General features: G+C 49.4%; 4 protein-coding genes; 2 read left to right on the top strand and 2 right to left on the bottom strand.

Moving 5' to 3' along the window:
- Positions 1–3,148: 3,148 nt before the first annotated feature.
- Positions 3,149–4,711, top strand: RCC_01164 (uncharacterized protein; the record flags this gene model as incomplete). XM_023766429.1 has 6 exons in its annotated part: positions 3,149–3,194; positions 3,250–3,610; positions 3,664–3,970; positions 4,023–4,248; positions 4,310–4,399; positions 4,455–4,711. 6 exons carry the CDS (start codon positions 3,149–3,151, stop codon positions 4,709–4,711), a joined length of 1,287 nt encoding a protein of 428 aa, XP_023622197.1.
- A 415-nt stretch (positions 4,712–5,126) lies between these two features.
- RCC_01163 (uncharacterized protein) lies at positions 5,127–6,870 on the bottom strand (the record flags this gene model as incomplete). XM_023766428.1 has 6 exons in its annotated part: positions 5,127–5,493; positions 5,556–5,739; positions 5,794–5,908; positions 5,960–6,102; positions 6,154–6,373; positions 6,433–6,870. The coding sequence occupies 6 exons, from the start codon at positions 6,868–6,870 to the stop codon at positions 5,127–5,129; spliced, it is 1,467 nt and encodes a 488-aa protein (XP_023622196.1).
- Positions 6,871–8,266: 1,396 nt separating this feature from the next.
- Positions 8,267–8,917, bottom strand: RCC_01162 (uncharacterized protein; the record flags this gene model as incomplete). The annotated part of the gene is made up of 1 exon (XM_023766427.1): positions 8,267–8,917. The coding sequence occupies one exon, from the start codon at positions 8,915–8,917 to the stop codon at positions 8,267–8,269; it is 651 nt and encodes a 216-aa protein (XP_023622195.1).
- A 200-nt stretch (positions 8,918–9,117) lies between these two features.
- Positions 9,118–10,761, top strand: RCC_01161 (uncharacterized protein; the record flags this gene model as incomplete). The annotated part of the gene is made up of 1 exon (XM_023766426.1): positions 9,118–10,761. The coding sequence occupies one exon, from the start codon at positions 9,118–9,120 to the stop codon at positions 10,759–10,761; it is 1,644 nt and encodes a 547-aa protein (XP_023622194.1).
- Between the last annotated feature and the right edge of the window lie 837 nt (positions 10,762–11,598).

Here is an 11,598-nt window from a genome sequence, read left to right as displayed (position 1 = left end):
CTTCCCTAGTAAGCCTAGGGCTTAGAGAAGATTAGTCCTAATAGTATTTAAGCAATCGAAGCGAGCGTTAAGAGGTATCGAGAGTAAGGACAATTGCTAGGGCGATTTATTATCCTCTAATAAATCGTTACTTAGTTTTTTAACTTAGATGTATTACGAGCTTCCTAATTACGTTACTTAGCCTTAAGTTCTAGCTTAAGCTACTTAGAGCATTTAAACTAGACATAGCTAGCTACTCCGTAGTTATAATACTTCGGAGAGAAGTTAGTCGAAGTAGGCTTACGTAAGTTGTCTTGCCTAATACGTTAGTCTAAGGAGTTTAGGTGTTCTAACTACTAACGGGTAGCTCTCTTCTTTCCTCTTAGGGAGCGATAGGTAGCTCGGTTAGAGCGATTACGCAAGCCTACTTAATCTAAGCGAGGCTCTCTACGTTAATCCGCAATCTCTATATTAGCTATATTAGTTCGCTAGGCTTAGTCTACGATAGGCTATAAGACAGACTTCTAAGGAGTTAAGCTAAGGCGACTAAGTTCTATACGGATCTTAAGCTTTAAGCTATCGTAAAAGGCTTAATAGATAGTAAGATTATCCGGCTTAGRCTAGAGAAGGCTAGAAGCTATTATTAACTTATAGTAGAAGGAGTTAATACTCCCTAGCTGCTTAAAGCGGCGGAATTCCTTCTATAGCTTCTCTTAGTAGTAGTAATTCTAGAAGTAGCTTTAGAGACCGTTAAGCATTATCTCTAAGGTATAGCTTCCTTAGTAGATAAGAGGCTTAAACTTAGTTTCCTAATCTTCCTACTAGGATAATGCATTCTTCTTTATTAAGCCTCCGATAAGGCTAATAAGCGCCTCTTCTATAGGTCTAAACCTCTAGTTAAGAGTAATTATATTATTTAAGTAGCGGTTAAGCTCCTAAACCTAGAGAGTAGCTATATTATCCTTAATATCCCTATAGTAGTTAGCTAGGATGCTAATAGTCCCCTTAATGCGAGGGGCTCTCTTAAAGGGTTTAGAACCTCTATAGCGACGGTCCTTTAATAGGCCGTCGTTATTATCTAATCCGCTTAAATTAAAGCTATCTCTAGAGAATCCCGGAGCGGTTAGTAGTATTTAACTACCCCTATTACCTCTATTAGCTTAGATAGTAGCGGGAGGGTCGTTAAGACGGAACCGTACTAATCCTAGGTCGCTTAGTCCGCGTAGGACGGTAGTGCCCTAGTTAAGTGCATCGTGTTCGCGTAGTCGCTTGTTTTCGGCTTTAAGTTCTTAAAGCCTAGCGGCGACGGCTCTTAAGTAGGTCCTAAAGGTAGCGTCTTCTATATCTAAGGCCTCTAGTATAGCCTTAAGTTATCCTCCCTAAGAAGGGTTTTAGATATAGGAGTATAACTAAAGGTTATCGATTATATTAGCTAAGAAGTAGAAGTCGTACGACTTGCGCTTAAGCGAGCGTCGCGTAGGCTTCGAGGGTCCTACGATAATAAGCGGAGGGGCTTACTCGGCCTAAGAGGCATCTTAAGGGCGAGGAGAGCCTTCCTCGTCTCTTACCTTAGATAGGTTAGCTATTACTATAATAGCTTAGTCGGTTAAAGGTAGATAGTATTATAGAGGTAGGATAGTATAGTACTTTAAGAGAGAAAGGTTATAACTCTTCCTTTTAAATTAAAGCATCCTACTTCGTTTAAGTGTAGAGTTTCTCTTAAGCGCTATAGCGGCGAATTACTAAGACACCTTTAAGTAGGGCGGAAGGAAATAGGTTACTATACGTAATATATTAAGTGCCTATTATAGTTATCTAAGATATAGTATATTATATTTCTAGGATACTTAGCTAAGCTAAGGCGATTAGCGCTAGCTTAGCTATAGTAGTATATACTTAAGAGGGATTCTTACGGGATGTAGCGTATTTAAGCGCTATATCGGCGACTTTCTTAGTATAGCCCTTACTCGATAAGGTAGAGCGAGCTACTACGGCTCCGAGGACGGTTATAAAGCGCTTCCGAGGGCTCTAGCTTAGGTATACGGTCTAAGTTAGAGTTTTTACCTAGCTACGGAAGTATATAGCGTAACGCTAGTATTAAGCTAACTCCTAGGGCAGTCTAGCGGAAGAGTTCTCGTCGCTTTAATCTAAGGGCTATGTTAATGTCTAAAATGCGTGTTCTTAAGCTAGTAGGCTTCTTTCTAAATCGTCTTATATAGGGCAACGGGACGAACTAGCTAGCCTACTAGCCCTAAGTAGGCGAGGCAGACTATAGGTCTAGCTAAGAAGCTAGACTTAAGCTCGGAGCTACTAGATATTCTAAAATAGATAAACTCTAATTAAATCTACTTAAGGGAAAATTCCTCGGCTATATAGTCCGGCCTAAGTTACGTAGCTACTTAAGCCTTAGGCATATATGCTTAGTTCTTAAGTAGAGACTTTAAGAACAGAGTTCTTAGAGACTTCGAAGCTAAGCAGCTAAGTGAATGAATCGTGTTGTAAAGGTGATCGCGCATGCAAAATTAGAAATGACTTGGCTAAGGTGGTGTTTCGATTCAATTTGATTAAGCTTTCATCCGGCCAAGGTTTCAATATCCTTGCTTCGGGCCGATGTTCTGCTGCTGTGGTGCCACTGTACTAAATAAACATCAACACCTTGTCGACACCAGACTCCAAGTAGACAAAGTCCAACACCGATTGATTGCTCGTTTCCACAAAGTCATGCCCCGCACTCCCCGTATTCGCGGGAGGAGATACTCCACAGTCCACACCCGCTCAATCAACGAATGGCGTGATAGGCCAAGCTGATACCACCCGGCCCGGGATCTCTTGTCGAGCATGGGTCAAATAGGGAGGGCRCCGAGAGCATGAATGCCATGGAAATCCAGATCTGATAACGTCAACCACACACAGTATTATTGTCAACATGGTCTTGCCTGTCGCTAACCCCACCAAATCATACTGGATTGAAGCTGCAGATTCACCTCTGCGGAACTTTCGATCAACAGAGGAACTCCCTCTTGAGACTGATGTTGTCATAATTGGCAGTGGATATGCGGGGGCATCGACGGCATATTGGCTGTCAGAGGTGAGTCCCCAATACCAAGTTTTTGATCATGGCTGATGACCGTAGTTCTCGAAAAATGCTGCCAACAAACCTCGAATGGTTATGCTTGAGGCTCGAGATATCTGCGGTTCTGCCACTGGTAGAAATGGTACGTTGCTCTTCCGTTCCAACAATATAGTAAGAAAACTCACAACTTCAGAAAGGAGGCCAACTACGACCACATGCATACTCTCGATACATCAAATGGTCGGATCGATTTGGTCCGGATGGAGCAATGGAGCTGATTAGACACGAGGTGTCCCACCTTCAGGCTTTCCGAGACCTTACTGATGCAGAAGACATCGCGGAGGAAGTCTGCTTAAAGTTCAATGAGACGTTCGATGCTGCAATGACCGACGAAGCTTGGGACCGCCTCAAAAAGAACTATGATGCCATGAAGAGAGACMATGGAGAATCCAACGATGTTTGGAAGACTTGCAGATTGATTGAAGATTCTCAAGAAGCGGAGGAATTCTCGCAGATGAAGGGTGCCTTGGCTTGCGTGGTGCACCCTGCGGGTCAAATGTAAGCCTTTGTTTTCCATATCCCTCCAGGTTGACACTGACATTTGATAACAGTTGGCCATACAAGTTCGTGCATGCAATTTTGCGCATCATCCTCGAAAGGGGCAATCTAAATCTCCAAGCACACAATCCAGCACAGAAGGTTTCCGAACGAGATGCAGACGGCTGGATCAAAGTTACAACTGACAGAGGGGAGATTCGTACCCGAGCAGTCGTACACACAACTAATCGCTGGGCCTCTCATCTCATGCCAGAATTCAGCAAACTGATCATTGGTGACCGGGCCACTCTTGCAGCCATCAAAGCTCCCGAGGGCTTCATCAAGCATACTGGCGCACAGCACTGGGATGTTGCTGTGAATGTAAGTTTGATCCCTTGGTATTGTAACATAACATATTGGCTGACGACGGGAGAACTACCACCTTCAACTCCCTCCGCCTTCCAACGCCATCATCCTTGGGGGAGGAAGACAGTTCCTGGTGCATCATCCCGATGCAACATTTCCTAGCGATGACGAACATGAGCAGATCGATGGTGTCGCCGAATTCTTCCGAACGTGGCCTACCTCCGATGTTGCAGGATGGGAAGGCTTCTCAGAACTCGCTAGGGACGTGGATGAAGGCGGCTGCTGGACAGGAGGTAAGTCGATGTCGGTTCCCAAATCGGCACGACATTCCCATGCTGACGAATGCCATCACAGTCGAAACAGAAACCGCAGATGCATTCCCTTTCGTCGGCCCCGTACCACATCGTGAAGGTCATTTCATGGCGGCAGGCTTTGTCGGTCACGGTAAGCATCAATCTAAAGCCTACTGTACCCCAACTTCGACTGACGTTCCCCACAGGGATGCCTCGAATTCTTGGCTCGGCCGCTCACATCGCTCCTCTGATCCTCGAATCGATTGGAGTTGAGCATGTGACGCCATCAATTGCTGCTTCTTTCCCACCCTTACCTAAGCCTTTCCGTGCCACTGCGGAGCGAGTAGAAAGACTGCAAAAGGTTGCTGATATCGCTGCTGAAGTGGAGGCTCACAAGCAGAAGTGTCGGGAAAGTGCGGCGAAACCATTCTGCAATGACGAGCGAAGCAGGCCGCGTATTTAGATTATGGGTTTGAAAATTTAGGTTGCGTCTAGTGTATTGGGAGGCTGTAGTCTGCGTTGTTCTAAGGGAGTTTGAATTATGTACACTCAGTGTCCCCTTGGCGACCCGAAAATTTCAGGGGCTAGGATTGGGAGAGTGCAAGATACTTGCTAAGGTGTACACGTCTTGTGTGCTATGCTTAACAGCCTGAATGTAACTAGTGTACGTACGAACGGTCTAGGACGAGGTTGCAATGATACCCTGGTCTGGATTCTTGTTTCAGAACGCGTGCACGCGTCAGTGACGACTTGGGGGAGCACCATGGAGTATAGTCTGCCGTCGTTTCGATGGCCTGTACATCTAGCTCGTAAAACAGCAGGGCAACGATCAGAAAGCCCAACGAATGCCATACGCGATACAAAAGTGCTCAGAGCATCTACACAACACGCTTCTGATCTAAACTCTGATCGCCCTCCACGCGCTCCTCAACATTAACGGTCTCCTCGCCCGTTGACTCCGCCACCATACGGATCAACATGATCACACACGGAATAGCCAACCCCAGCGCCCCGCAATTCACATAAAAGGGAATCCTCCGATCCGACTTGCTAGCAGAGTTAATCCCGTAAGAGATTGCCTGACCAGCCGTCTCGAAAGCACGGAAAAGTCCACCGACACGAGCGGAACTCTGTACGTCTGTGGATAGACATCCTAGCATCCAGTAGATTGATAGTTGACACCAGTAGCCGGCTGTGAAGATTATGAGGTAGGGGAGGTAGGCTTCTGCCCATTGTCTTGTGTTGCTGTTCGAGAAGTTAGACGGGTTTCATTGATAAACCGGGGGAGGGAGGGGGGGGACACTTACGTTCCGTAGTCGAATGCTTTGGTTGCTTGACCGTATTTGCTGTATTCGATACCGATCCAGATGAAACCGCAGATTTGAGGGATGAGCCATACGAGGAATGCGATCCAGGCTCGTTTGCCTCGTGACCAGCGCTTCATGTCGAGGAGGCGGCCATATGCTATTACCATGGGAATGACAATGGTTGCTAGATGACGCGTTAGTAGGGATATCGCTTGTTGAGGGCTTCGAGAATACTGACGAACGAGAAGCGAGGACAAAGCTCGCGATCGGACGGAAAAGTGGAGGGAAAGGTAGGTTCCCATTGTACCTCCATAGAAGAAGGAATAGAATGCAGGCAGGAAGATGAGCCATGTCTTTCCGGATGGTTAGCAGAGGACACACTACGCAGGATGAGGGCTTCTTACCTTTTTCTGCATCATCACTTTACCCAGAGCGACGAATTCCTCCTTCCAAGTGGCTTTGCCGCTCATCGGAACCCCATCTCCGTTCCGTCTTCGGACTCTGCTGGTTGGAGATAGGAGTAGAGCCCAAACAAGTCCAGTACACTCTGTTAAAGGTCAGCAATTGTTTCACAGCATTTTCTGAATGGACACCATACCGAAACCCACGAAGATCAAATACGTAGACCAAGCTATACCTCCTGCGGAAGACTTCTCACTGTTGGTAGAAAAGTTGATCGCTCCTCCGATGACACTCCCGCTATTTCTCATAGCGGACCAGACACCCAAGTAGAATCCTCTGTCATCTGGAGGTGGATAAGAAAGCATGGCAGTCGTCTCCGCGACGTATAGGAAACCGGAACCTATTCCTCCAATGACCTGTTCACCATATCAGTCATCCCGGCTTTCTTGTGTCGTTTCCTTTCTATTCCACTTACCTGCGAAGCAAGCAAATACGACCCAATATCATACTTGGCCGACACATAGTACGCGCTTCCCGTCAAAGGAAAGACACAAGCTGCAATGACACAAGACCACTTGATCCCCAGCTTATTGATCAACGGCCCTCCCAAAAGTGTCGTTAGACATCCGGTGGTATAGTTGAGAGAATTTGCCAAGTTTGCCAGGTAAGGACTAGCGAGTCCTCCGCCGCCAAGATTGGTTATTGCATCGCCCATGGCTGGGCCGACGAATGAGAGGGCACCGAAGAGCACCATTTGGAAAAGTACGCTGCGGAAGAGTGTTGAGGACTTCCATGGTTGGAGGTGTGGTTGGCTTGGTAGTGAAGCTTGGTATCCGACTGCTATGTCAGGAGTGGTCTCTGAGGAAGTTGTCGTTGTGATTTTCTTGACGTCTGGCTCTGGATTGGAGGACATGTTCGACAGTGATACAGAAAGTGGTTGTTGCAGAAAAGTCCAAACTGAGAGATAATGGGGCTAGTCTTGGATTCATATTCTCCGCCGCAATCACAGGCATCCTAGCGTTGCTACTCAATCTGTATCTATGCGGGGAAGTTCTCTGGTCTTTGATGGAGAATGTTTGCAACATTCGCTTTGACCTGATAAGACGGCCTATCGGCAAGAAACCACCGGCCCGGGGTCACCTCACGCGATATGGCAAGGATGTGCTTACTTGTCCAACATGCTATTGGACCGGGCCGATCATTTAGGTTCATTATTGCCACGAGGGAATGGCGGTATAGCTTAGATGCTCTAGGCGAATGCTTCACCCCCTTCCACTGGAAATGGAGCCTTTGACAGCATCCTCTGTAGCATCAGTATTCTCGACATCCACTTCTTGCGCCTTCTGGTGACTTCCAATCTCGATCGCCATCAGCTTCACTGGCGTCGTGGGGAAAATGCTGATTCTTTCCACGCGTTTCAATCCCAGCTGGTCGATCCTCTTGCGCTGTGCCAGCATCCACGCCATCCCAAGCCCATTAGGCGTTCCCAAAAGCGCTTCGAAATTGTCCCCATCCTCCTCGGTGAATATCTTATAGGTACCGGGCTGACATCTCTTGCTCCCAAACCGTCCGCCATCACTTGGTTGATCACACCCAGAGTTTTGTCATTGTTCACGTCACATTGCACGACTCTCTCCAAGTCCTCTGGTGTGGAGGGAAGTTCCGCCCCCTGTAGATAAGTCACATCCGACCAACGACCCAAAGAGGAAGCGGTTGGCCCTGGCTCCCTCGCTTCGGACGGGCGCCTTACCCTTGTAACGAAGATGGTCTGGCTAGTGATGCTTTAATGCTGACAGTAGTAACCTCCGCTGTAATTGGAACTTTCCGGGATTGCAACTGCCCATTGAATCTCCTCATGTGCCGAATCGGACGTATCGATGCTGAGTTCGTCTGCTAAATCCTGCACGCCGATGATGGATTCGACGCTTTCGACGTCGGAAAATATTTTTTGCCAGCCGTTAGTCTCCTGGCCAGAGTTAATGTCACACTCGCTCGATCGCGTTAGATGCGGAGGTTTGTTGATCTCCTGGAGAAGTTTGTTGCTTCTCGCAACGGGATCTTCGTAGGTCGAATCCGAGGAGCACGACATGGGCCTCGCACGGGAGATCCATTGTCGCTAAAGCTGGTACGGCTAAGACATTATATAGATGTACCATTTCAGACTCCTCATGTCGCCCAGAACAAAGAGGGACATGACAGAGCACTTCCGAAACCTGTGTGGAGGTGCTGAGCAGCCGCTCGCGGATGCCTTCTCTACCAGAGAGACGAGATGAAAGTTCTGGTTATATTCCAGCTCCGTCTCTGCCAAATCATTTTTCAGCGATACCTCCAGCATCTCTCTCCGCCCGCTTCAGCACTTTCCTAGCCTTACGGATCTCGACCTCAACCTCACGCATTTCTCTGGCAGAATTTATTGCCTTGACGAGGGCACCGCCGTCCTGAACGGCCTTGGAGAAAGACTTCTGAGCGGAGCGCAGAGCTGACGGGATGAGGATACCAAATTGGCGAAGAGGGTCTGTAGGCAGTCGTGGGTGCTCCTCTTCTGATTTTCTTTCTACACGCTCATGAGAATTTTCAGGCTCGGGAGTTGGAAGCTGAGTTGGTTCCGTCTTCCAATCCGGATCATGTGCTCCATCTTCCGGCTCTGGAGTCGGAAGGCTTGCAGACGGCGACTTCATTACTTCTTGCATGACGGTGACTATCTCCACACTTAGAGAGTCTCCCGAGTCATCTGACACTTGGACTCTGGAGCTGGCCACAGCACGTTCATCGTAGTAGTCCTGGCCATATCGTCTGCCCGAAGATGTGAAGTTTGCCTGAGCCAAGGACAAGAAACCCTGCCCGAGGGCTTTTCTGATGGTGTCTTGTGCTTGAGTGTACTGCTCCAAGAGATCCAAGTAGCGGATCCATAGCGTGTCCAACTGTTGGTGTAAGGAAGTGATGGATTCCAGATCCGTCATTGTGATTGTGGTGATGTTGGGTCCTTGTCAAAAGACGCGTCTCATGGTCATGGTTACCTATTGTTGGAAGCGGACTATACTCCGCGACATGTGGGCCAATCGGCGCCGATGATCGATCATCTGGACTTCAACCCTCAAATCTGCCAATCCACTCGGTACCTACCTTAGCTACGATTCCCTCCATTCGTCCCATCACCACAATGTTGCCCTCTTCTCGCATACGAATACTTTCCCTCCGCCCTCTCCGTCCACCTTCGGCACCTCGCCCCCGCCTCTTCACCGTTAACGTCGCCCGCCAAACTCTCCTCCATCAGCAGCGCCATCGTCCACAACTCCCCTACCTCTCCCAACCGGTCTCCTCACCTCCTCAATTCCGTCTCATCAGCACGGAAACCCGCACATTTGTCCGTGAACAGCTCTTTCTCGCAACGAAATGGACAGCGATCCTCTGGACCTTCCTCTTTCTGGGCGGCCTGACTTACTATGGCGTAACCACCGAGCTTTCAGAGCGTCGTAACCCAACGCCTCCAGAATGGGGCTTCTGGACACGGAAGGCCCTACGAGCGGCACGCTTCTTTTCGGATGAGGAGTTGCTGGAGACCATGGGCTTCATTGATTGGGCGCGTACGGGTGGAAAGTATCGTAGTGCGCTGGGTCGCTTGGAGGATCCCACAGGGGATGGCAAAGGGGTGGAGATTATTGATGGAGTTGGTGCGGATGTTGAAAGCAAGAGTGAGGCGTGGAGGACGGGTTACTGTGAGGTTTTGATGGGTTGTGCTCGAGCTGCGGAGCATTTGGATCAGATGGTCTTGGATACTACGCGTAGTATTGTCTTCCCGAAAGAAGTGGTGATTGGCCCTGGAAATCCCGATCCGAGACCAACACCGCCCTACATGAAAAGCGCGCCGCGGGAGGAGGACTGCAAAAAGGCGTTCCAGGCGCCGGAGCTGTTCTACACGAGGATTTTGGCTGGCAAAGGGTTCTCAAGGAAGGAAAGAATTGAGGCAGCGGTGGCATGGGGAAATTGGTTGACTTTCACAGGTGCGGAGGAGAGTGCAGAGGAGACATATCGATGGGCTGTGGACATTGCAAAGGAGGCCGCGAATGACGATCTTGTGGACCCCAAGACGAACGTTCTCGATGTTGGGAAGGGAGAAGTCACAGAAAATCTCCTTGTTGCGAGTACGGCGCTGGCAGTCCATCACGCGCGGAAGGGTAATGTGGATGCTGCACTACCCATCTTCCTTTCTGTTCTGCGGGCGAGGAGGAGTGCCCCTGTAGCAACACCCCCAGCTGAAGATGTGGAGGAGAAGAGAGATCCTAAAGGTCTGGCGCTCCTCCGTACCCTTGTCACGCCACCGACGTTCCCGGCACCTCCGCCTTCTGGTGATACTCCTTACATTCGATCCAGTCCCGGCGAGAGCTGTGACGAAAGCGAACTCATGCTTTACATTGGCGAGATTCTCTTTGCCACATCCGCAGCGAAGGAAGTGGGGGTTTCATGGACACGTAAGGCTGTGAATATCGCGGATGAAAAACTCAGAGTCTTGCCCACAACTGAGGAGGCGCAAAGGAAGAAGTGTCGGGAATGTCTGCTCACTGGCGTTGGCAATTGGGACATCATGCTCAAGCGGTTGGAGGCTGAGGTCCATGACAAGACGGTAGAAAATAAAGGATGGTTTGGTGGCTGGTGGGCTACAGGGAGGGAGGGCGCGGAAGCGAAAGACGAAATCGAGATGGGAGCAAAGCTCTTGGGCCCTCTGAGGGAGAGAATTGTCCAAGAAGGGATCGCGGGAAGTGTGAGCAGGAGAGGAGGGGGATCGGGCGGTGTGTGGATTGGCTGAGTGAAACTCCAAAGCCCTCCCTTCCTCTCTCTCCTCGCCATTTTAATGTACAGAACAATGTACTCGCACGCGTGGCGACTGCGCTGTGGTAAGTCCAGTCCAAAGGTCTCGACCCGCCGCTGCCATGTCTCACGTCTTCAGACCATAGTTTGCGGGCCCCACGTCGCTGAGCACAGAACAGAAGCGCAGAGGAAGGTCCGATATTTCTCTGACCGCAAGCTGCGCAATGAATCTTCCAGGGTGAAAGTACTGTAGCGGAGTCTCAGTTAGTGAGGTGGAAAGTGCAGTGAAAGATCTTGCGTGGCTCATCTTGCGAGCGGAGCGGAAATCCGCCAATCTTCTTTTCCAAGCTGTCAACAAACTATCACCACTTCATCACCCACCTCGGCCGCAAGTCGKAGTCTCCATCACCATTGAGCCCAAGGAGGCCGGCAAGGTATGTGAGGCCCGGCTCTGCATCTGCGCGTATCTACCGATCCACGTCACAGAGCCGCGAGCGGTCCGGCAGCAGCAGCACCCACCTGTCAGTGCCACCAGCGTCTTCTCCCATGCAGCTCCGCCGGGCAGTGTTCCAGGTGGATGTCTGTGTCTGCACGTTGAGACTGCAATCTGWGAAGTATGTCTTGAAGCTAAATAGGTGTTGAGAGCAAAGTTACGAAAGCGACAGCCCAAAAAGACAGAAGTCACAACAAGAGTAAACTCCCTCATCATCCCCCCAACCCTGATGATCCCTCGCGATACGGCCAGAGATTTGGCATGGTCCATCCTCCACTGTCATTCGCTCGACCAATATATCGGGCAACGGCTATAAACGGCAGGAGCAACTTGGCATTGTCT

This window comes from Ramularia collo-cygni (assembly GCF_900074925.1).
Source record: "Ramularia collo-cygni strain URUG2 genome assembly, contig: RCC_scaffold01, whole genome shotgun sequence".
Taxonomy (NCBI): Eukaryota; Fungi; Ascomycota; class Dothideomycetes; order Mycosphaerellales; family Mycosphaerellaceae; genus Ramularia; species Ramularia collo-cygni.
The sequence above is the reverse complement of the archived record's forward strand: the minus strand, read 5'-3'. Positions and strand labels throughout refer to the sequence as shown.